General features: G+C 37.8%; 1 protein-coding gene across 1 annotated transcript; it reads right to left on the bottom strand.

Moving 5' to 3' along the window:
• Window positions 1–77: 77 nt before the first annotated feature.
• vsnl1a (visinin-like 1a) lies at window positions 78–23,844 on the bottom strand. The gene is made up of 4 exons (XM_087805645.1): window positions 23,671–23,844; window positions 21,039–21,208; window positions 2,542–2,757; window positions 78–1,760 (listed from the first exon to the last, which is right to left on the bottom strand). The coding sequence occupies exons 2-4, from the start codon at window positions 21,198–21,200 to the stop codon at window positions 1,563–1,565; spliced, it is 576 nt and encodes a 191-aa protein (XP_087661771.1). The 5' UTR covers window positions 21,201–21,208; window positions 23,671–23,844; the 3' UTR covers window positions 78–1,562.

Here is a 23,844-nt window from a genome sequence, read left to right as displayed (position 1 = left end):
TCATACTTAAACTGAAACCTTTTTTTTTTTTTTTTGTTCTTCGTAGAATCATTACAGAGGGACAAAAGAACACAAAAGCCCATAGAGTTCCTTTTATTAGATTAAATCACGACACAGGGAATAGTGCAGCCATGTTGTCAGGGACACGATACATGCTACAAAATAATTCTCGTACACGGTTGCCTTTGCTTACATTTGGTATCTTGATGCTTTATAGCAACAACACAATTGGAAATACGATGCTGCCAAAGATGTAGAGAATTTCAGATACCAGTGACTGAGTTGATTAGAACGTTTTTACTTTGGACACAGGCAAACTACTTTCTCTGTATTGCAGTTCTGATTCAAAGATGACCTTCGCTTCTCTACATGTACTCTTAGTGGTGTGAGAGGGGAGTAAAAAAGTACAAAAAGATTGACTGATAGGTAGGAGAGAGAATACGTGGAGATGTAGAGTTCCCAACTAAAGGCTTCACAGTAAGGGCTCTCGAAAGCAAACGAATGCTCCCCTTCGAACATGTTTTTCTACTTCCACTGAAAAAAACTAATGTTGCACAAGTTTCTGTGACACTCACCAAACCTCTAAACTGATATGCAACCTGGAAAAAAGTCAAAACAGTGGTTTTGATGGTTAGAAACAAGTGATGTTAATTCTAAAACAAATGTTCTTTTGTTACTTGCAAGGTTTTAGTTATACCGTTCCTTTCTGTTTCGATGCTACTGAATTAAAATGCACAGGTCTTGGCAATAAACATCACAGCTAAGCTACAAGGAAACATGCTTAGATAGTTAAAGCGGCCTCACTAAAGTCCCATCCCAAAAAAGGGACCTACTGTCGCGTTACTCTCTCTCCTAGTCAGTAAAAATCTTTTTTTTTCCCAGTGTCTGCTTAGATAAGGCTTTCTGTCGTCAGTCACAGGATGCAACATGAAGAGATTTATTTTAAGGCAGGATCTAAAGGCATGCAAATAAACTACATTTACATATTTTTTACCAACGGTACAAGCAAGGAAAAGTTAGACAAACCCCCGTCCATCTCTAAGTTTGTCCAAAGCTAATACTTGATAGACAGTGTCTTTATCAGAGGCAGATATATGAGTTTGGTTTAGTTGAATTCATGAAGCACAGATAGTTAGCATCAGTAAACAATAAATAGCGAAGCTGCAACTTTAACTGATGTGTGAAAAAGCCCAGGAAGAATGAAAATGGAAAATAATTTGCACACGTCACATTTTGGCAGTAAATCTTTAAATAACTTAAATATTTATTTCTCTTTATATATATATTAGTTGTGCGAGGTGTAGTGAGGTGCGTGTCTGCATGTGTGTGTTTGTGTCTTCCACCCTCCCCTTGTTGTATTTTGAGCGTTGATCTTGATTTTTTTTTTTTTAAATAGCAAATAACATTCTCATGCACACAAGTGTTTCAAACACAAGAAGCAGATCCATTGAAAGGTAGTCCAAGCCATTTTTTTCAGTGGAAATAGCTGCAAACTGAATGGAACATGGAATTCTTTCTGTGCAGTCCGTGGCGGCTGGTGGAGCGCTTTGCTTGCCCTGGGACTATTTCTGGAGGTCACACTGCAGGAGTAATACGATGGACGGGTCGCTCTTAGCCGCCTCTTTGAACTCCTCCAGGGAGATCTGGTCGTCGTTGTTCTTATCCATCTTGGAGAAGATCTTGTCCACCCGCTGCTCGGGCGTCAGGCCGTCCTCGTTCATTTTCATCATGATCACGGTGCCCACCATTTTATAGATGGCCTGCATAAAGGAGGAGCAGAGGACACTTGTTCACACCTCTTATAAACTTACTTGTGATCGTTAAATTGTTATTAGTGACGGTTTGATGAGGCCTAATGATGAAGCATCACTTGTTGGAGCTGAATTATGTGTCATCATTTTGAAGGGCCACTTTATGTCACTGTCAGTTTAAAACTGATGCCAGGTTTCATTGAGTTTGTAGATCAGAGCCAGATATTATAATGCAGAGAGTGCCATCTAGTGGCCTTTGATGAGCTCCAACATCAGATGCTGCATCAACTCATCAATAATTCTAATCAATCTTCTATTATCTGGTATTGTATTGTTACAGCTTTTCTTTTTCCCACAATGGGGAAAATTAAGTAGTCACTGCAGTTAAAAAATAGATTAAAGGTAGATCTATCTATATATTTATTATTTTAAAAAATCATTAATAGAAGAAACATTTCTATTTACCCCCTAAAACAAGATTGTTCTTTTTTTTTTGTAATCGTGCCTCACAAAACTTCTGGCATGCTAACAATGTGATTGTTCACCTCTGGACTACAGGATGCTTTGGTTGAATTAACCATGTTTGGCCACTTGATGGCAGCATATAAATAGTCTCAGAAGTTCGGTCCTTTCATAAATAAATTTATCCACCTATACTACCAAAACAATATTTCTTCTGCACTCCTATTAGCGCATTTTTACACATTTGATCATTTCCTGATCATTAAAGTTCACATTGACTAAGTAAAATGTAAAATGAGTTGTACAAATAGCTGCCACAGAATTTTACCTCGATGATCTCCAACATCTCCACACGTGTTATCTTGCCGTCTCCGTCCAGGTCGTACATGTTGAAGGCCCAGTTGAGCTTCTGCTCGAAGCTTCCCCTTGACGTGATGGACAGAGCACAGATGAACTCTCTGAAGTCGATGGTGCCGTCGCTGTTCTTGTCGAAGGTCCTGAAGGCGTGCTGGGCGAACTTGGACGCATCACCGTAAGGGAAGAACTAGACAGACAGAAGAGATAGGTTGTATAAGTCAGGTATAAGGTTGACCACCAATGTGGGTTTTACTGTATGGTTGATTTGTAATCTCATCTCATCTCTAGGTTTCATTAGTCTTCTTAACCAAGACCAATAAACCTATTTCATTTCAGAAAATCCCATTTAAAGTGATGGTTCACCCACGTCATTTTCTAATCACCCTCATGTCGACCAAGGGTTTGAATTATTTTCAGAGTAATCGGTTCTTTTTTAGAACGATAGGTAAAATGTATGTTCATTTTAATGAAGCAGCCAATGCTCAGTTGTCTCCATCTTCGACCATGAAGCATTTAAAAACATCCAAATACCTCCGTACTGCTTGTCTGTAACGTCCATCTTCTATTAAAACCCTAACATTAGACATTTTTCAGAAAAAACATCAATAAGTCTTTATTTTAAGATTCTTTGTAGAAGAAGTTTAAAGAATAACAAGCGATACAGACAGTAAGTAAATATTGCGACAGCTTTCAGAGCTCATACAGTCAACTGTCTTCACTGGAAGAACTCACGATATTTACCCAGAGTTCCTCCTGTCTGAATCACTTCACGTCATTTTAGACATGAATGAAGAAAACTGAGCTCCACCTGTCTCTAACTCTATAAAGGAACAGATTATAAAAAAAGGTCACAACCCTTAGTCGACATGACGGTGAGTAGAAAATGTCTGACGTTTGAATTTTAGGGGAACTATCCCTACAAACCAGTAACATCTGAGACACTGTCATTGAAAATCAGAAGAAAATCGGGCTTTCTTCAGAATGTTACTGGTCTCCGAAGCTAACCTGGAAAACAAATCAGGTCAGAGTCCATGTTCAAATCAACCACATGCTGGAGCTCAAACAAGATTACTCTAAATAATTACATTTTACTTTCCCATCTAAACCTGAAATGATGCAGAACAACTGGATTACATTCGACCTCAGTGCTGCGTCTGTTGAATAAGTCTACTGAACTCTCTCCGGTGTGGGGGATCAAGCTCTCATTTCAAGACAGCGGTACTTCCAAAATTGCGCACCAGGTCGGAGGTTAATGCAAAACCACAACATATGACCACCGAATCCCCACAGCTCAACTCGTCATTCCACAGCATCCCGTGAACCCTGTGGGCAGACGACACACAATTCATTATGTGTAACCTTCCACTCGACCTCACTGCTGAAGGCTCAGAGAGCCACTAGCCGGTCGCGCAGAGCTCTGACACGAGGCAGCACTGAACCTCATGCTGATGTCTAAAGATGCTGCTACTTTTGTCGATCGATGCATTGACAAGAGATGAGCTTTGTTCGATCCAAAACACACGTCTGAATATCTTACGCCGCAATCTTATATTGCTGTGGGTGTTTAAGAATGAGGCTGATAGTCTATACTAGGCTGCTTTCATATTTACATGCCCACAACGCTTCTTATCAACACAAGATTGTTGTCCAGCATTTATTTTTTATGAAAAGTTCAATATTATTTTAGCAATGAGACCAGTGGACAGCGGGTGGTAGTAGTGTTCCACAGGAGTGAGCGAGAGTCTCCTTCTGCACCACAGAGAGAGACAAATGTTTAAATGATTCAATTGATTGGGTTCGATAATTCGAATTAAACCAACCAAGAGGAAAGTAGACACCTGATCTTTCACATGTTTAAATTAAAATGTAAGGATACCTTTAAAAATGGTTTATATTTGTGATTTACAGTCATCTATAAGCTTTTATTTGTGTGTAAAGGTAAACTGTTTTGGAGGTTACACTCAGGAATCAGAATTACTTTACTTTTGGCAACTTCCGGCCAACGTCACATGCTATTGTAAATTACCGTGTCATATATGAACCTTCTTTCTCGAGGCAAATATTTGAGGATATCTCTATGGCTTTAGCCCTGGACCAAAAGGTGCTCATGCTGACCCTTTCCTTAGGTCACAGACAGATACATTTTTCTTATCAAATTTAACCTGTGGCACAGGGGACAAATCAAGCTCCAAATTTTGTCTCCAAACAAAATACAATTATGTTATAAAAGTGCTTAAACCTCATCATTCAACAGACGAGTTTGGTTAAAAAAAAGACAACCATTAATAAAAACAAACAATCAATGAAAAACAATATAGAAATGATTATTCAATTGTATTTTAAATACTTTAACATATGAAGAATTAAAAGAGTCTTGGTATTAAATCATGAAACAAATAAAAAATTAACACAACTTGTAGATACTATATGAGTGTCATTGTTTATTTCAAATAAGTTATACTCAAAAAAGAGTAAAATAAGGAAAAAGGAAATTATTATTATTTCTAGAAAAGTATGTTTAGAGTCGAAGTAGCAATGAGCTCTGTACAAAGTCTTCGCTCAGAAATGATTCATATTTTATTGTTTTGCTCAAAGGGCTGCATAAATGCAATTAGAGGGTTAAAAAGCCCAGAGGCCGCATTATGCCTAAGTCTGATTTAGGGGGAAACACCGCGGCAAGAAAGAGAGCTGCAGTAACACAGATTGGACTGCAGGGTATCTGGAAGATAGAGAAGGAGACAAACAGACAAGATGGAGGGTGACACAGCCTCTAACTAAACCTACTTTTAGAACCATGATAGAAATAGACTTAGAATCCACTCGCTCAGACTATTGTCTTTGCAGCTTTTTCTCTCCTTGATTCCGGCTCCTGTCTGTGTTTCTGGATGTGTGACACGACTGTAGTCCCTCATCAAAGAGCAGACAGACTGCCAGACCATCCTCATCACCCGGGCTTTAAATGTGCTTCAGCGTGTGTGTGTGTGTGTGTGTGTGTGTGTGTGTGTGTGTGTGTGTGTGTGTGTGTGTGTGTGTGTGTGTGTGTGTGTGTGTGTGTGTGTGTGTGTGTGTGTGTGTGTGTGTGTGTGTGTGTGTGTGTGTGTGTGTGTGTGTGTGTGTGTGTGTGTGTGTGTGTGTGTGTGTGTGTGTGTGGTGAGGTTTTTTTGTCGAGCACAGCGCAGCACACCACCTCCACACACAATCCCGAAACATGCTGTCGCTGAGCAGAACATGAAAGCCGCTATAATGGGCCTGCAAGCTGGCACCCTTGCTGATCTAACACAGGAAAAAGGGAGAGGGAGTGAGAAAGACGCAAGTCACACTTGAAATTTTACACTGGCAGCCAGATCATAGAGCGTTTGGCACTTCTGAACACCATCCATGTGTGTCTCAGAAGAGACACCTATTGGAATATGTGTGAAAAAATCACTTAAAAGAAAAAAATATACTGTATACATCTAGTGACGGAAATGGTCAAACCGCCTCATATCTGTTGGACACAAGCCGCCAGCTTGGATGATAAGTTGGATGGACATCTGGGAGCTTAAAAACTTCCAGCAGAAAGTGGCTGGGGTCTGGATTAAAACGAGACGGTGGGATTTTTATCTGAACCTTCAGGTCTTGAAATGTAACTGGATTAGTTGGAAGTAGGACACAATGGTTATTGAAAGTCTTAATAAAGAGTCAAACTGATCTCTGAGCTGCCAGAGTGTCTCCCTGCAAACCCCTTGAGATGATATAAAACAAACATTATCACACTGTCTTGTTTGGATTAGGTCAATAACATTGAATCTGCACAAACATTGCCAGTGACTGAAACAGTGGCTTGTTGATAAACGTTTTCTCTACTGTGTGTGTTACACCACTATTAATGATAAGGTGAGTAGCTCAGTCATTCAGGAGGGACTCAAAGAAGACCTGCTCCACATTTTTTAGGGGAACTCAAGACGGACCCAGAACACTCCTGTGAGAATATTTCTCCCAGTTGACCTAGGAACATCTGAGTATTCTCCGAGAAGAGCTGAATGAAATTTATAATAACAGGGAAGTCTGGACCTCTTTTCTTCATGACCCAGTCGCTGATATTTGGAAGAAGATGAATGGATTAGATGGATGGATATGGATGAATGACATAGAGCATTGAATTGGTGTATATTCTTCATCCAAAAGATTTAGTGTTGTTCACCTGCCTCTGATTTCTGATATGATCAATTGTGGTAGAACCACAAGTTGGTTTGTTTTCTGTCAACTACAATCTGCTCTGAAGATAATAAACACATGAAGAATACACACACGATACAGGGCCAGAAAGTGGGAAACCAAAAATCACACACATCAATGTTTCGTCCACCACGTGTCTCCAGTATCATCGAAGACGTCTCAGAGGGAAAACAAATCATTAATGCTTCTATGCACAATTTCTTCAACTGCTTCCCATCAAAGCAAATAATCTTTGAATAGCATCCTTGTGGTGAAAGATGTTAAATCTCATCTCATCATCAAATTACCAGCATACCCATTTTGGACTAAACTACATGAACCTCACTTGGGATGGAAATTTACAAATTTTCAAACTGATATTCCTTTTTTAGCTTGATGATTTTTGTCATTGTAAATCAACTTGTTTTCCCACGAAACACGGAATACAAAATAAATTAAAATTGTGGAGTTAATAAAAAGGGTGCCATCCAAAATAATGATACTGCTTAATGAAGCTTCATTAATCTGTGAGTAATTTTAAAAGTTAGGAAGGTGGCATATGCATATGAAATAAGTTTATTTTAAAATAGAAATACATTATCCTTTGTCGTGAAATGTTGCATCACACACGGAGAAATTGTCAAATGGCCTAAAAGCTCTTATTTGTGGCCAACCAGAGGATGCAAACTTACTAAAGGGAAGTGTAACAATAATGTAAAATCAGTCCTCTTTTGACAAAATCCCTGTTGTCAAATGAAAGAAATATATATATAAAAAGTAGAGCCTTTTATATTTTTTGCAGATTAAATAACTGTATTTAAAAACATATCATATTGGAGCTTTTTACTTTGTGTTATTTAACGTGTTCGTATTTCTTAACACCTCTACTTTTGTGTCATAAATCTGTATTTATCTTAATTCAAATTCTTACTTAATATTTTAATTAATAGAGTATAGCAGAATATCAATCGTATGGTTGTCCCTCGGGCGATTTCACATTTAAATTTCAAGCCCTGGTTCATGGATTCGCCATTTATGCTGTTTTTCTTCCAAGAAAACACGAAAATATTCAGTACGAATCTCTTCTTTGGCCACAGGAATGTGTCTTACATGAGGTGAAAGCAGTGATTAGTCACATTATACAAAGCTAACAGTTCCACTTGGCGCATGATCACTAAAAAATTAAATAAATAAAAGAATAAGGATATGTCATTGCACTCACTGACTCATTTATTCCTGCTGACTGCTGCTATGACAACAACGCAGTCTACTTGCCACGGTAAAAATGTGAAACCTTTCTTTGGACTTCGATTTTCCCATCTGCTTCAATACACAGACCAAACGAAGTGTGACACACACATTTTGCACATACCTTTGCGAGTCTCTGAGCTTATTAAATCCTGGGCTTCGTTCCTCTAAGCAACAGGAATCAATAACATTTTGTTTCATGTGTTAAATATATACAAGCAGACAGAGAAATCTTTTTTCAATTAAATAGGAAATGTTCTTGTGGACTTTTTTTTAGTAGTTTGTAGATTTATGGTGATATTTAAATACAATTAAACAATATAATTACAGAATTTGCTGAGTATTAAAATATATTTTAAAATAAATTCAATAAATTCAATCTTTTTATTTTCATTTGTAATGTATCTTCAAAGGGAAATCAATTGTACACCCCTACCCTAAAAAAATAGAGATTCCTTTCAGCACCATGGACAGCGATTATTCCCTGAACCTTAAATTAAGTTCATGCTTTTTAAATCTTAGTTTGTAGCTATAATCCACATTAATTGGATCCATTTTTAGGTTATAGCTAAAACAACTGTGATCACACACACGTTTATATTTTAATCACTCGCCCTCTGAACGGGGTCGTGTGTATCTTTGTGATGGCTCTTTAAATGGCCCTTCATCTTTGACTTGCTGGATATGGTTTGTGTCATTCATCAGTGCTACCGCAGGGCTGTTCAAATAAAGCCGCACATCTCATGCATTATTTTCACAACACTGACAAGTCTATTCAGAGACTCACACGTCCATGACCTTGGACTGACAGCAGATGCCTTCTCTTATACATGGTTGTTTCTTCACGGCGCTAATGCTCAGCCTCACTCACCATCTCAGACAATACATGCAGCATCCATTTACAGTAAGTGCACTGGCAGACTATATGTATCTATATGTGTGTATATTGTTGAGGACCACAGATGGAAAGTAGCATTGTGCTAAATCTGGTGCAGCCATCTTTTTAATGTAACTGCACATTGTCCTTTTAAAATAAACTGAAACTGAAGTCTGTATTTATTCTCATAACTCCACTGCCTTTCAGTTGGAATTACTGCAGCCATTTTTCCAAGACTTCAGTACATCCACGCAAACATGCGCCTCTGTTTTGCAAAATGCAATTTTAATTATCTTTTTGGAAGCCTGGTGGGAGTATGCTTAGATATCAGTGTCACATAAGCTAAACTGGCTCCGCTTGAGCTTTTCTAATTCGTTTTCTAATTAGTCAATTAAATATTTGGGCAGCCCTAGTTGACTGTGTAATAACACTGTATTGCCACAAGACGGCAATAGTTAACACTTCTAGCTTCTCCCTGATGACCAAGCTTGTTGCTCAAGATTTGAACGTTTCTGACAATAGATCAGAGTAGAAACCAAGATTAATCATTAGCTTTGCCTTTTGGGATAACTGTTCGACATGACGGAGGGATCTAGAGACCTGACTGGAGATGCTGCTCCAATCCCTACATCTCATTATCACCAACATTCCTTCACTCATGAACCAAATGAAGGAACTTCAGAAATAAAAGTTAAAATATCTTCACAGAGCTGTAAGGAAAAACAAGGCCTGAATTGCCATTTTGTAATAAATTTATTGGTTATGATTTTATGACCCGAACAAACAAATATCTGATAACATAAAAGGGACTGGTTCACCTTTGTTGTTGTTTTTTTTACAGAATCCATTAATATAATGTCCAAAAGTTCAAGATTAATTACACCTGATAAACCTGTCTCCTTCTATAAATACACAAAATAGTTATTCACCAACAACATGGAGACTGTTGACTTTGGCCTGATGTTTTATCGTGTCCGTGATTAAAAGCGTAGAAAGCGAAGCTGCATTCAGCAAGAAAAGAACCGGTTTAATTGAGGTTCAATATGTTGGGTCCATGTTGCTGTCAACAAGATGTGAGAGCATCACATCACGTGTGGAGAAGCAGCAGCAGTGCCTGACTGTGAAGAAAATCAAAGCGGCGGCAGAGGCTGGCGCCGCTGCCTCATAATCTCACTACATTTATACCTCTGTGGTGACCTCTGTTTATACTCAAGGTCTGAAGGCCAGGGGAAGACTTGATTGATCAGTCCTTCATTCAGTGAGGCGAAAGGCTTAAGAAGCAAGACGCATGTTGATAGAAATATTAACCCTGCTGTTTTTTCAGGCTGAAGAGGGAAGAAACATACGCTGGGCTACGAGAGAGAGCAATCGATGACACCATCAATGCTCGATGTCTGAAATCAATTTAACAAAAACAAGGTAATCATGGGAAGATAAAACAGTGGAAAAAAAATGGGGACAAGAGGTATAAAGAGTAATGGTATGCTGCTTATGTCAAGAAATACAATTGTGAATATTTTTTAAGCAATGATAACGATTCAAAGACAACGCATAACATGTGTTTTCTCTTCTCTGAGGACTCATTGTTATGTATTCAATATGTAATATGTGTTTTTTAAATCTTTTAAATTGTGCATAGACAGTCTGTTGATCCAGATGCATAAAACCTAGGCAGCAAATGTTTTGAACCAACTAAACAATGAAAAAAAAGAAGAGGTAAATTTATAATTTGTGGAAATTATTAAAGAAGGGCAAATTAAAAGGACCTCACCTTCTTAAAAATGTAAATGGAGATCTAAATCTACCAATAAAATAATCTGTTGTGGAGTACCTCTCATATTTGGAAAGTATACGAGGGGTGGCTCAGTACTGAGAAGGCATGTATGACGTTAAATGGCAAGATTAAGAGAGAAGCAGACCATGAAAGGAAAAGCCAGGCTCCTAACCTAATAACACCCCATGCTGGATGCGAGGGGATATGGACTGCTTTACTAACAAGGATGTATTAGTTCCAGATCTTGGACAAACAGAAGATGTCCTCACACGACCCAAAGTACACCAAAAAAATAAGAAAAAATACCTTTTGTGTAGAATGGTTACCCATAAAACCTCAGTTACGGTCTTGTTAAATGCTCCATTTCACCTTGAAACTGCTTAAAAAGACCTGAAGTGTCCAACAGGGAAGCTGTAATAAATAAAATACGGATCCACAGAAGGATTCCCTACTGCATAATTTATTTGATGCTGCAGGGTACAAAGTGGGAGTGTAAAAACACCTGACAGATCTAAAATACAATACAATTTATTATAACAGAAGCCACCATCTGCTCTTGCTCTGGTTGTCAGCTCTTGGTTTGTTTACCTGTGTCCTCAGTTGTAGCACTGTTTAGCACCAGACCTTTTTCACAGTTTTAAACCACTACAGTGCCTGAATTACTTTCCTCTGATAAAGTACCATCTGACAATTAGGTTTCTGATCTGATTTCACTGAAAGTAATGGAGATTTACTGATATAAAGCAGCTGTTTAATGGGTTTTAGTGTAATGTATAAGGTAGGAAACAGAGCAGAAACAATTTAACTGGTTGTAAAGGCGTCATTATTGAAATGGTTAGTAGAGAGACAAACACTGTTGGTATTGTACAGAGTCTAACATAGACTATTACCAAATTATATTTTAATGTTGTTGAAACTTTAACCTGATAAAGACATTATAAGGTGTCAAGGGAATTTTCTAAAGCATATCTTTTAACAACGCTGAGGCAGAATAACACTTCTGTGACAGGGGTAAACATGTTGAAAACTCTCCCTAGAATACAAATTTTAACTTAACCCTTGTTTTCGGGTCACCTTGTCTTGAGATAACACAAGGGATTATCTATTTAAGAATTCTCCAGAGAAGTATAAAAGAAAGGTAATGGATCTATACTGGAAATATACTGGTCACATGACACCCATAAATCATCACACATATGGTACAGATACTGTAGAATGCTCACATGATGTTAATAAATGTTTATAATACATAGAGAAAACATTATGTACTATTCATAATTATAAAAAAGACATAAAGGTAAGTATGAAGTAAATATTCTGTTCAGTGAAATAGAAAAGTATGAATGAAAGGCAGAGTTGTTCTTCTCTCCTTTTCAATCTTTATAAAAATATTGTCAGATCACCTGGAGATTCTTTGATTTCAGTTCTAAAATGCCTCTTTCAGTTTAAAATAGTGTGATTTATGTTTATAATACATTATTTTTGAAAACTAAAGAATTTACTGAAAGTGTGCACAGGGTTAAATTGAAACAAATGAACAAAAAAGATTTGTTTGGCAGCTCAAGCACAAAAATCGTTGCATCCTAACTATAGCAGACGGTGAGAAATTGCACTGCTACTGTCTGGGTCTGCCTCTTGTGAATGGGTGTGTCGGTGTGAGTCCACATGTGGAGACAATGATGAAGGATGGCACGAGTACGTCTGGACTAAAATAAAAGCTATTCTTGGAGCACAGCAGCGACTTGCTCTCAGAGGCTAATCAGGGAGAGAGAAAGTCAGCGAAGAGAAAGGTGAAGCAAAAGTAAAAGTAAAACACACAGAGAGCGACACAGATGAGTAGGAGGGTATTATGTATTCATGAGTGCGTACATACACCTACACTCTCAGCTGCTATCAGCATTTGCTACCGCAGAGAACACTCAGGTGTGAATCAATATCACTCCGAAAGAGTTGTTTTAAGGTGGCGGTTCAAATCTAATTTTGTTAAAATATATATGTTTTTTGTTTCTATTTGCCCAGTCGGAGACAGCCTTTGAAGGGCAGCTAATGTGAAAACCCAACTCTCGTGACTTATTCATGTTCTTAATGTTAAAGTCGTCCTCTTCAAAATGCAGTAGGTCATTCATCATGACGTTGCTCCGTTTTGAATTAATTACTTAATAAAGTTCTCTCCCGTCGGAAATCTTGCCAAACGAGACTACGGTTTAAATTATACATTCTGACATCACACTGGTGCAAATGTCCTCCCCTAGAAGCCCTAAAGCCAGTTAAGTACCTACATGTTAATCGTGAAACTAAATAAATATTTATGTAAACATGGTGAGAGTTACTTACTTTTGTAATGTGTACATTAAGCAACTAACCTTATTTTTATTATTCGTTTTTAATGTACAAAACGTGAGTTTTAGGGGTGAGTTTGAAATTTACGAGAGTCCTTGAATTCAACTTGTGTTTTGTGACCAATCAGAGCAGAGTGGGCGTGGTTGCTTGGACGAGAATTCTTCTCAGCCAAAATGGAGCATTTTAAGTGTGTGGGGCTTAAGCGTATTTTCTAATGTAAATATCTTTATTAAATGAGAGTTTTGTGCAAAAAGAAACATACTAATGAGTATAATAGAGGTCCTAGAACAATTTAAGAGACACTTAAATCGGCACATTAGGTCTTTCACTATAAAGTGAAAGACCCTCTTCTTCAGGGGTTTATCCGTCTGTAAATAATGTTACAAGCACGAAATGTCAAATGTTGGTGGTGTTCCATCTGGATTATAGAAAGTGATGAAGGATAAGATATTATATCGAATTGCTTTGCATTCCAGGAAAGAAAAAACACCAGAAAACAAAAACAGCCTATTAGGGTTAAAGTTAAGATTTTTGGGACTTTCGCCCATGCCAGATACGATGGAGTCCGGTTCCAATTTTTTCCTTTTTTTTTATTATTATTATTTTTTTCAATACATGATTGAAGTTGTATTCTGTTTTGGACAGTATTAAAATGATAGTTACACTTTCCAGTGTACAGTTAACAGTGAGCAGATCTTGCACCGGTGTTATTTATAGGTTAATAACGTGGTGTAAATACTCTTCTGGATTCTCCTCACATCCAATTAACAGCACTGTAGAGAGAACATTGGTGAGTGTGAAAATGTGTCATTGCTTCTTATTCCCCAGAGCACTGGGTTGAACCCATTCAGAGCAGCTGGTGAAGCATGACAAGATAACCCTACAATGCTTTGAAGGGAAAACCTCTTTCTACAGAGGTATCAGTTTTTTGTTCAGGATTTTCAGCTAGATTACACAGCAGTTTGGAATGAAAGTGTGCCAAAGGACCTGGAGTTTTCTACGTTTTAATCAGTGGACATGATTGTGTTAAAGGTGGGGTATGTGATAAACTATATATGTTATATATATTATTGCAGTATCTGCTCTAGGAAAACATATACAACTCTAGCTTTAAGCGCAGGTGAAGGAGAAAATACAACTTTAATCAAATATCTCAAGGGCTGTGTCTTTTTTTGAATTGCAATCATCTCTAATCTTTAGTTATTATAAATAAAAGGCTGATTTTCATTTGTTCTAGGCCCCGTCTAAAGGGCCTCGAAAACTACTCAACTGTTTCCTGAATTCCAAAAGTTTCCTGATTATAAAGAAATTAGAGAGGAATGGACAAGGCAAGGACAATATTCTCTATAAATATAAATTACTTACTTATTTACTTACAAGGCAAGTGCAACTGGAAGCTGACGAGGTGGTCTTTGTTGTGTAACAAACATTTCTACGCAGATTTTTTTGGAAGATGACACAAAGTAGAGAAAGGAACTCGCCTTGAAAGACGATCAAGATTTTGAGAACCCCTCTGGCTTCAGAAATCCATGTACTTGGCGTGAGTTCCGCGGAATAACCATCATATTGAGGTCAGAGAATATGTAAATAAGTCCTTCACTTCCTTTTATATCATATGTTCATATATCATGTTGTTGTCTGTGCTGAGAAAAGTGGTTCCACCTTAACCTCCGCTTATAATATCACCCTGAAGATTATTAAAACCCTTTTTGTTCAAGTGTTAGTTAAACATCTTAAAAACATGTTTGACTGTTAATTTAGTGGAGAAGAAGTTTATTTTGCCTGCTTATTTGCTGCATTCTGTGGTTGCTAATGATGGGACAAATTACAGCTCTATGCTCATTAATTCTGAGTTTTTGTGTTTTCATTTTTGTTGTCGGCATATATTGAAAAAAATCGTCACTTTATGTCAATTAGAATGGAGTAAATAACCAGTGTAAATAACAATACTTTACAAAACATCACTAAACTAATCCTGTTGAATTAAAACAGATCTAAATGTGTCAAGACTTTGTTTTAAGAAATCAATAATCCTAATTGATGATGCTAAGAAAACTATCTGAAGACAAAGTCTTACATCAGTCTGCCAGATTATCATATATACGTATATATAGGGTTTATATAAATCGAGCTGCAAACCTCTTCATGTTTCATCTCATCATTCTCACCTCATAGTTGAAAAAACGTCCAGAATCTCACTTATTTTTTGTGCGGTTTCGCCTATTTTTGCAATGGAAGTCAATGAAATGGTGATGGCGACTTCACCTGATGAAATCTTAGTAAATAAATCACACATAACCTCGCCCAATTTTCTGTCAGAATAGAGAGGGCAGCTGAAAAACACATAAAAAACACATAATAATCCATGTATCCAAAATAATCCAAAACTATTTTAAATATTATATTGAACCAATAAATGTTCTGAAAAGAAGGTTGAAATAATTGACTACATAGTCCAACCAGTTGTATAAGAGATGCTTTATCTCTCTTGAATGATATTTATGAGTCATTAATGTAAAGCAGTTTATATGCCAGACTCGTCTCACGCGATGCTTCCAGAGAGAAGCTGACAGACAAGTCGAAGTAGTGTCTATCTGCTCATTTCTTCCTTCTGAACGTGTCTGCCTGGGGATTCATAATAGAGTTTCACTCAGTCACTGCACTCACGCACACACAGAAAATAAAACACAAACATGCGACAGAGTGGAATCCATCCATATACATCCAGGTCACTGCCTTTGGGATTGTATCGGGGGGGGGCATGTCAGAGTAATGCTCTGTGACTTCATCAACCCTTTTCCCCATCTCTGCGACCACTGACAGATTCCTATCTTCACGCTATAGTCACATCACCTTTAAGCATGTTATCACATTTAAGGGAGTCGTTCGAGAGACACAGAACAAAACAAAATCAAAGAAAGTGTATGTGTTTGCATGTTCTGCTAAAGTATTCGCCAGCAACAACACATCAACTGGTACAAAAAAAGATAAAGCACAATTATGACATTTGTATTTTTATCCAAAGCTGAGTCAGTGTTTCAAGGTACCCTAGAGCAAGTGGTTAATCTTGTGCACAGTAGATGAAGCTCAAGTAGACAGGCCAACGGTTTTTAATAAATGGATGCACAACTGTTTAGAATGCACATTTTCCGAGTCAGCCCCAAGGAGGAAAATCAAGTGACAAAATCTATCACCCTAACATTTTGTGTTGTTATTCAGTTACAAATGGCTCCCAGTGCGACTTGCGTGTCAGGAATGAGATATTTCCCAAGATGTGGCATGCAAGTCAAGTGTGAATTGCCAAGGAAACCTCTTCTCTGTTTTTAAATCCCTTTTTCTCTTCGGGGAGCTGAATATCAGGAATTCCCTGGAGAAAAATAAGCGTTACTTATTTAAGGAGCTTTTCTGCTCTGATATGGATCAAGCTGAAGTGGGTTCTTCTGTATGCAATTGTTAATAACAAAAAGATTAATAGATTTGTACTGAAGACTGGCACCAGGTCTCACCAAGACAATATGATGATCCCCACACTGGGATTAAACTGGGGCATCAAACCTAAACTACGCTTGGTCAGCTATATTGCTCCTGATCCAGGTTGTCATGGCAACAATATTAACCAAGTCCTGTTGCCTCTGAATTAAGGACTTGGTGTCGCTATTGTTGTCCTCTGTGCAGAGATGAGAACATACAAGTAGAAACGATTGCCTTGTGCTACCTAGCAGCAGCTGGTGAGACATTCCCAGGGGTTTTCCACATGACATTAACATTCCAAAGACTTTCTAATGAGACGACGTAGTCGTTTGGAAACTTAAGATTTACTTCATATCTTGTGATATTCATATCTCATAATATTGGCATCTTGCGTTACTTCACTACACTCAAGCTTAACCGGAGCAAGAATATTCTCCAGTAATTTAGTCGCAAACAGTTTATTTTAGTGGTTAATTGTGTCTGGTTTACCAAGTCTTTTTTTCGAGTCATGTGGTTCATGTTTACAACTGTAGTTCATTAATTTAGCCATTCATTGTTTGTGTGAGTGTGTTCGCACTGGCATGGGGACAGCTCAGCAGTGCTCATGGTGTCAATATCTTACATAATTTCTTATCATTGTTTGATATAGATCGCTCTGCTCGACATCGCTGCTACTCAATAAGTCTTCAATCAACAGATGTTTGTCTCTGTCCACCTCAGTACAGCCACTTAATATCCCTGTTTAAATAAACAAGGTTTGAATGTACAAAAAGTGTGCAGGGGGCCACATAATACGCTCTCGCTCCATGATATTGGCCTTCTTGCTTAAATGTCTTAGTTACTTTTTGGGACGGTAATTATATACTAATATCTTTCGATATTCGTAATTCGGGAAACGTATATTACAAGATAAATTTAAATTTCATGTCATATGCAGGGTACCGTATAAGTATTTTTGTGGACCTTTGTTAACAAGCTGTCCAGGGAGTCCCTTACAAAATACAAAATTTAAACTGGCTACCCAAATGTAACGCTAAAAAATATCTTCCAATGTATATCAGTAAATATTCTTTGACACGTGAGATGTCGAGTGATGACTGGGGAATAGGTCAATTGAACAATCCAAATCCTGTAACCTTGTTTGCTTGGATTTACAGTCAGAATTAACAATTCCTTCGGGGAGGCTTTTTAATCTCATATTTGCTCACAGCCTTCTGACATTGTTTGCCTTTGCCAGACTCATCCTGGCCATTCCTGACCACAAGTAACGTTGTTTGTTGGTAAATCAATTATAAACCATCTAAGAGGAAACGGCTCAAAAGAAAAACAGCTAGAACCACCAGGTGTAATTTGGATGGAACATTATTTTTTAATTGTCATATCCGTGTAATCAGAAATTTAATTTGATTGACATAAAACAATTTTTTCTCGATGAACATGAAAAGATATAATTTAGAATTGTTTGGGGAGATTTTTGACGAATTCCCCATCCAACTCTCCAAACAAGTTTCCCTTTTAATTTCACTCTCATAAAACTTAACACAGAAAAGTAGTTAAAAGAGAAAACAACAAATTCATTAGTGAAAGAACATCACAGCACCGCTATATCTTAGTGTCCTGTGTAGTTTGTTAGTTTTCCCAATTAATCCGCAACATTTTCCCTTCCTTTCATCTCAGTTGGTGCCCTTCAAACCACACTCCATCCCAAGGAAATCCCCACACTCTTAAAGGTAAGGGCGACCCGGTGCAAGAAAGTGGGAACTAAGAGAAAGAACATCATGTTCACACCTGACCAAAACAGTGCATTAAGGTGACAGTGGCTACCTCTGGAGGTGCAGCTGTTGCGTTGATCATCAAGTGTTGATAAAAGCGAATCCCTGTTCGCCTCGTACACTTGCCACAAGTCAATTACACAAGTACACCATCATTACACCTACTTTCACCCCAGTGCAACATTTTAATTAGACCAATTGCAAATGTGTGTGAAGGGAGAAATCCTCCTGTGAGTCGAGCAACTGAAACAACATACTTACTGTTAAAGTGGAATATTATCTATCCCGTTAGACACTGACACAAACGCACTCTTTTGCTTCACTTACAATTCACGAAGTCACTGTTCATAGGAACAATTGGTTTTGTAATTGTGAGGTAATTGAAGCGTGGATTCTCAGCTTGTGATTATGAAGTGAAAGACAATAAAATGGAAAACTGAGGCCTCACAAATGTCCTGCTTCTCCCGCAGTGGAGCCTGCTACCAACGTGCCCTGAACGCCTCACCAACAAGGGGTAATGGAGGCATCCTAACTCTCCAGAGGGATAGCTATAAAGACTTTAGCAATAAAGTGTATCTATCTATCCATCCATCCATCCATCCATCCATCCATCCATCCATCCATCCATCCATCCATCCATCCATCCATCCATCCATCCATCCATCCATCCATCCATCCATCCATCCATCCATCCATCCATCCATCCATCCATCCATCCATCCATCCATCCATCCATCCATCCATCCATGTTGTTAATACATGGTTTCCAAGCAACAAAGTGAAGGGTGACAAAATCAATCATAAACTAGAAGAACAATTCAAATCATTATTTCCTGATACTGATGCTGTATAAAAACGCATGTCAAAAACTGTATTTAATTCCATATTCGCTGACTGTAGATGATGCAACAGCTCAACAGGCATTCAAAAGAAGTTGATTTGTGACCTGTGTGTTTGCGTACAAGCGTCTCTTGCGTAACAGCGATGGCCTCTGGCATTTCCTGCCACCATTGATCATTAAACATCGATGTTTTTGCTACACTAAATGCTTCCTCAACTGTAAAATGTGTGCAGCTATCGTCATGAAACAGTAGCCCGGAGAAGATATCCACAACTGGATTTATTTTTCTAGGACATGTTCGCTCAAATTAAATCAGTATGGGATGATCATTTTATTTATCTGTGTTTCTTGTATATTAGAGAAAATGGAAAAAAGTCTGAAATATGATTGGCATAAATAAACACTCAATGCTAAGCCATCGACATCCAAGAATACTAATAGATAAATGAATAAGCCTAATTTTTGGATTGTTCATTGCAAACCCATCAGGAAGTAAGGGAAAAATATCTGCCTGGCATTCCTCCTGGAAACATTAGATTTTAAGGAAAAATAAGATGCATGATTTAGACGTATAAAATGTGAATCATCTCTATTTACAAGGCCAATGAACTGTTGAATATGTTGGTTGGTTTTCTACATAGTAGACAAAATGGATCCTCGGATCACAAAGGATAATTGCAGAGTTAGTCTCCCTGGATGATGTCGTTCCAAAAGCATTAAAATTACAAACAGGTTAATGGTCCGTTTCCTTGCCTAAAACATGGGTTGTGGATCTCGGGGGTCTAGGGCTGAGTCGCCGGACAGGAGGTTGAAAGTTGCACTTAGTCATGAACTATCTCTCAATCATCTACGGACGGAAGACAAGCTTCATCTACGACCTACTCTTGTCACACATCAGAAAATAACTGCTAACATTGCATCCTTTCGCTTGAATTCATCTGGCCTCAATGAGAGCTGTGTAAAAATATAAAAAGTATATATAAACTCGTCAAATGTTTAAATGAATACTTGAAAATTACTTGCATGATTTACTTTACCATTTTTATTTAGTATTTTTAAATTGCATGAAATTAAGAATTGTAAATAATCGATTATGTTAACTATATTTGTAATTAATTGCATTTTACTTTACTTTAATTTCCCTTATAGTTATCGGTTTATGAGAAGAATCTTAACATTTAAATAGTATGTACCTTGTGTCCAGAAATGTAATTTTCTGTTTTTTGAAAGTATTGAATAATATTATGTTGTGGTTAGTGTTTTTTTCTGTTCCTCAAATGTTTGGTGTTTCCAATACATAATAATAATAATAATAACAAGAAGAAGAAGGTGTTAAAGTAACGGATCTTATTTTATTTTACTCTAATGTGGGGGGTTTTGTCTTTCATTTCATTCATAATATTTCATTTTTATATTCTGTACTGCCACCGCAACAAATTCTGTTGTTGTGTTTACAACACTTGCAATAGTGTTATAGTTTTCTGGTTCTGATAATATTTCAACCTGTTTCTTCACATCTTTAGTTATTTAAATAAGTAATAAAATAATGCATTTTTACTGTAAAACATACCTTTAATTAAATAAAAACAAAAGCAACCTCATGACACCATTAAAAATGTATAATTATGTAATGTTTATGTTGCCTATTTGAAGATGTAATCGCTCCCTCCTGCAAAATGGACTCAGTGATTATCAATATAAATATTCTTCTACTATTCATATTAATTGTGGTCTGTCTGAAATGTGTCTAATCAGCATGTGAAGTGTGCTACATTCATTCCAGCTTCCATCATTGTCCTCATTTTACTTCACGATAATCAATCTGTTACTCACAGCTAAATATCTGTTGCATTTGTTTTTTTTCAAAACCGTGCTCCATATGTGTGGCAGACACTCTCAGTGAGAGTCAGCAAGAGTGTGAATGTATGTCAAGTCAGGTGAGTGTTACCTTGACATAGAGCTGCTGGAACTCTTCCAGGTTGAGTCTCCCAGTGGGACAGTCCTTCAGGAAACCCTTGTACCACTGCTTCAGCTCGTGCTCATTAAACTCTGTGCTCCTCACCAGGTCCTCCATCACCTCAGGGGTCAGTTTGCTGTTTTGTTTCCCCATCTTTTTTCCTGCCAATGAAAATAATTCAAGATGCTTTAAATTATTGAGTAGATTATCTGGATCTATTTAAGGACTTGAATCTTTCCAGAGCAAAGATAACCTTATTCAAACTTTTGTGTGATTGAATTTGATCGCAAAATCACATACACTTTTTCACTTTTACATTAATTTTACTTTGAAAGCAGTTGTATATTAAAAGAACAATAATGTTGGACCTTGGACCTCAAGATACAGTCCGATTTATGTGGTATGATTAATTTAATTTAATGCTTTAGGTTGGTGTTTTATAAGATGAAGTAAGTAAGTAAGTAATTGTTATTTTTAAAGCGCCTTTCTAGACCAGGGTCACAAGGCGCTTTAACAATCAAAAACAATACACAGTAAAAATACATACTTTAAAAGATCAAGACACATAAGACAAACACAGTATTCCCAAAAAATCAGGGAAAAGCCTGCACAAATAAGAATGTCTTCAGATTTTTCTTGAAGGAGTCAGTAGATCATCAAACACAGAGGGAGAGGAAGATCGTTCCAAAGCTTAAGAAGCAACAGCCTGGAAGGATTTCTCTCCTCTGATCCGGAAGCATGTTCACGAACCTTCAATAGATTCTGATCGACAAACCTCAGAGCCCGAGCTGGGGTGTAAGGCTGGATCAGATCACTTATGTAAGGAGGAGCCTGACCATGAATAGATCTGAAAGTAAGAACCAGAATTTTAAATTTGATCCTGAGAGAAACTGGCAGCCAGTGAAGAGTTTTAAGGATCGGGGAAATGTGAGTTCTCCTACTAGAGCATGTCAGTCAATTCTCGCTGCAGAGTTTTGTATTAACTGCAGGCGAAACAGCTCCTTCTTGTTAGGACACAAAAATAAACTGTTACAAAAATCTAAACGAGAAGATACAAACGCATGGATTACAAGCTCCAGATCGTGTTGTGACATCATTTTCCTAAGTTTAGAGATTTTTCTCAATTGAAGGAAGCTGTTTCTGGTCAGTTATTGGTAGTACTGTCTATCCATTTATTCATCGTCTGTAAATTGGTCCCAGTTAAATAATGAAAGGCCGATGAACCCTCATGAGTCAAGAGCAGGGAAACCCCCTGCACTGCAGGTGAACCAGGAAAAGTTCCCAATAAACATTTACATACTCACCTTCCTACTGCTGTGTTTTCCAACCTTTTTAACAGTTTCCATCTTGCTTTTCAAAATCACCATCCCCTCTGAGAGTTTTTTTTAATTGAAAGGCTAATTCACTTTTGCTTTACAAATAAATTGTTCCAATATACTTGGTTTATTTTTTAATTGTTTAATTAAACAACTGGTTTAAATTGATTCTTCTGATTCCGCGGCATAGAAATGACTTTTATCTGCCATATATGCAGACATTTAGACAGAAGTTGCACTGGCGTGTGAAGAAAGCTCCAGCTGGAGACAGATGTTTCTCAGGAGCGACATGTGCAAGTTTAGATGATTCCCTTGGAAGTAAATTATGAATGTGTCACGGGAACAACATTTTTAACTGCCATTATTTGGCCACAATCTCTTTCAAAAAGAGTATCTTTCAGGTGCATAGTGAGAATATTTTGGATAGGGAGGAATGTCTTTAACAGTCGAGCATTTTAAAAATTGTAAATGTATCCACCCACTCATGTGTCACACCACTTTGCATTTAAGTGACTCAAGTGCAACGATGCTGACGTTTGCACTCTCGCCAAGCAAATTAACTACAAGGGGTGAAACATAATGTACGGAAGTGATAAGTGGAAAGCATCAGCACAACACTGCAACACATACAGTGTATTCGTTCACATAATGGCAAAGCAAAAAAATAAATAAATAACGTCTCCGTTACATTCTCACATAGCATAGCATAGCGATCACTCGAGTATCACAGATGATCCTCGGCGCTAAAAAACGCTCAAGGGTCAGTCTGCAGTTGCAATGCAGACATCCGACCTGAGTCATTGTCCTTTGTTAAAAAAAATAAAAAATCCCTAAGGATGTCTAGTGATGATGGTGAAATAATGCCTGCCCTGCATGAGCCGGTTAGAAAATATCTTAACGTCTTGAATAATTTTTTTGGTGGGAAAACTAGAAGCTGTGCCCCAAAGCCAGACACTGGGTTATTACACAACTACCCCCCCTCTCCTCCCCCCTACCACCACCACCACCATTTGCCAACAGGGGATGACCTTGAGTGTGGGTGTGTATCGGTGTGTTTTCTATGTGCTTGTATCTCAAAGGGGTGTGTGTGTGTGTGCATCCGCAATAAATAGCTGGAAATGATGATGGTGAGGAAGATACATCAAGCCCTTACTACACACACACTCACGCAAAGAGAAGCATTACACATCCTGTCAGTCAACACTCGTTTTTTGAAAGAATAAGTTTTTTTAAAAACGAAATAGTCAGAATATTAAAGAGTTCATCACAACCGTGGTGAGATGGAGTGACATTAAAAAAAAATGTACCTGAAGAGAGTGAGGTGTCAGTGAGAGAAGACTGGGTTCCGAGCCTTGAAGACTTCCACAAAATCCGTTGCAAAATCGCGTGGTTCTGCCGGTGAATAGTAAGGAGCCCCGGGGGAGGAGGTTGTTGTGTTTTTTTTTAATTTGGTGATGATCGACTGGGAGAGAGAGAAGATG

The sequence above is a fragment of the Callionymus lyra genome, chromosome 13, assembly GCF_982586985.1.
Source record: "Callionymus lyra chromosome 13, fCalLyr1.hap1.1, whole genome shotgun sequence".
NCBI lineage: Eukaryota > Metazoa > Chordata > Actinopteri > Syngnathiformes > Callionymidae > Callionymus > Callionymus lyra.
This window is presented reverse-complemented; position numbering and strand designations above follow the sequence as displayed.

What these genes read in the sequence shown, in the direction of transcription:
- vsnl1a (XM_087805645.1), bottom strand. Translation starts at nt 21,200, where the DNA reads ATGGGGAAACAAAACAGCAAACTGACCCCTGAGGTGATGGAGGACCTG. An exon ending in TCCAGCAGCTCTATGTCAAG is followed by an intron (nt 2,758 to 21,038) that starts GTAACACTCACC and finishes CTGTCTGTCTAG; the next exon opens with TTCTTCCCTTACGGTGATGC. An exon ending in AGATGTTGGAGATCATCGAG is followed by an intron (nt 1,761 to 2,541) that starts GTAAAATTCTGT and finishes TCCTTTATGCAG; the next exon opens with GCCATCTATAAAATGGTGGG.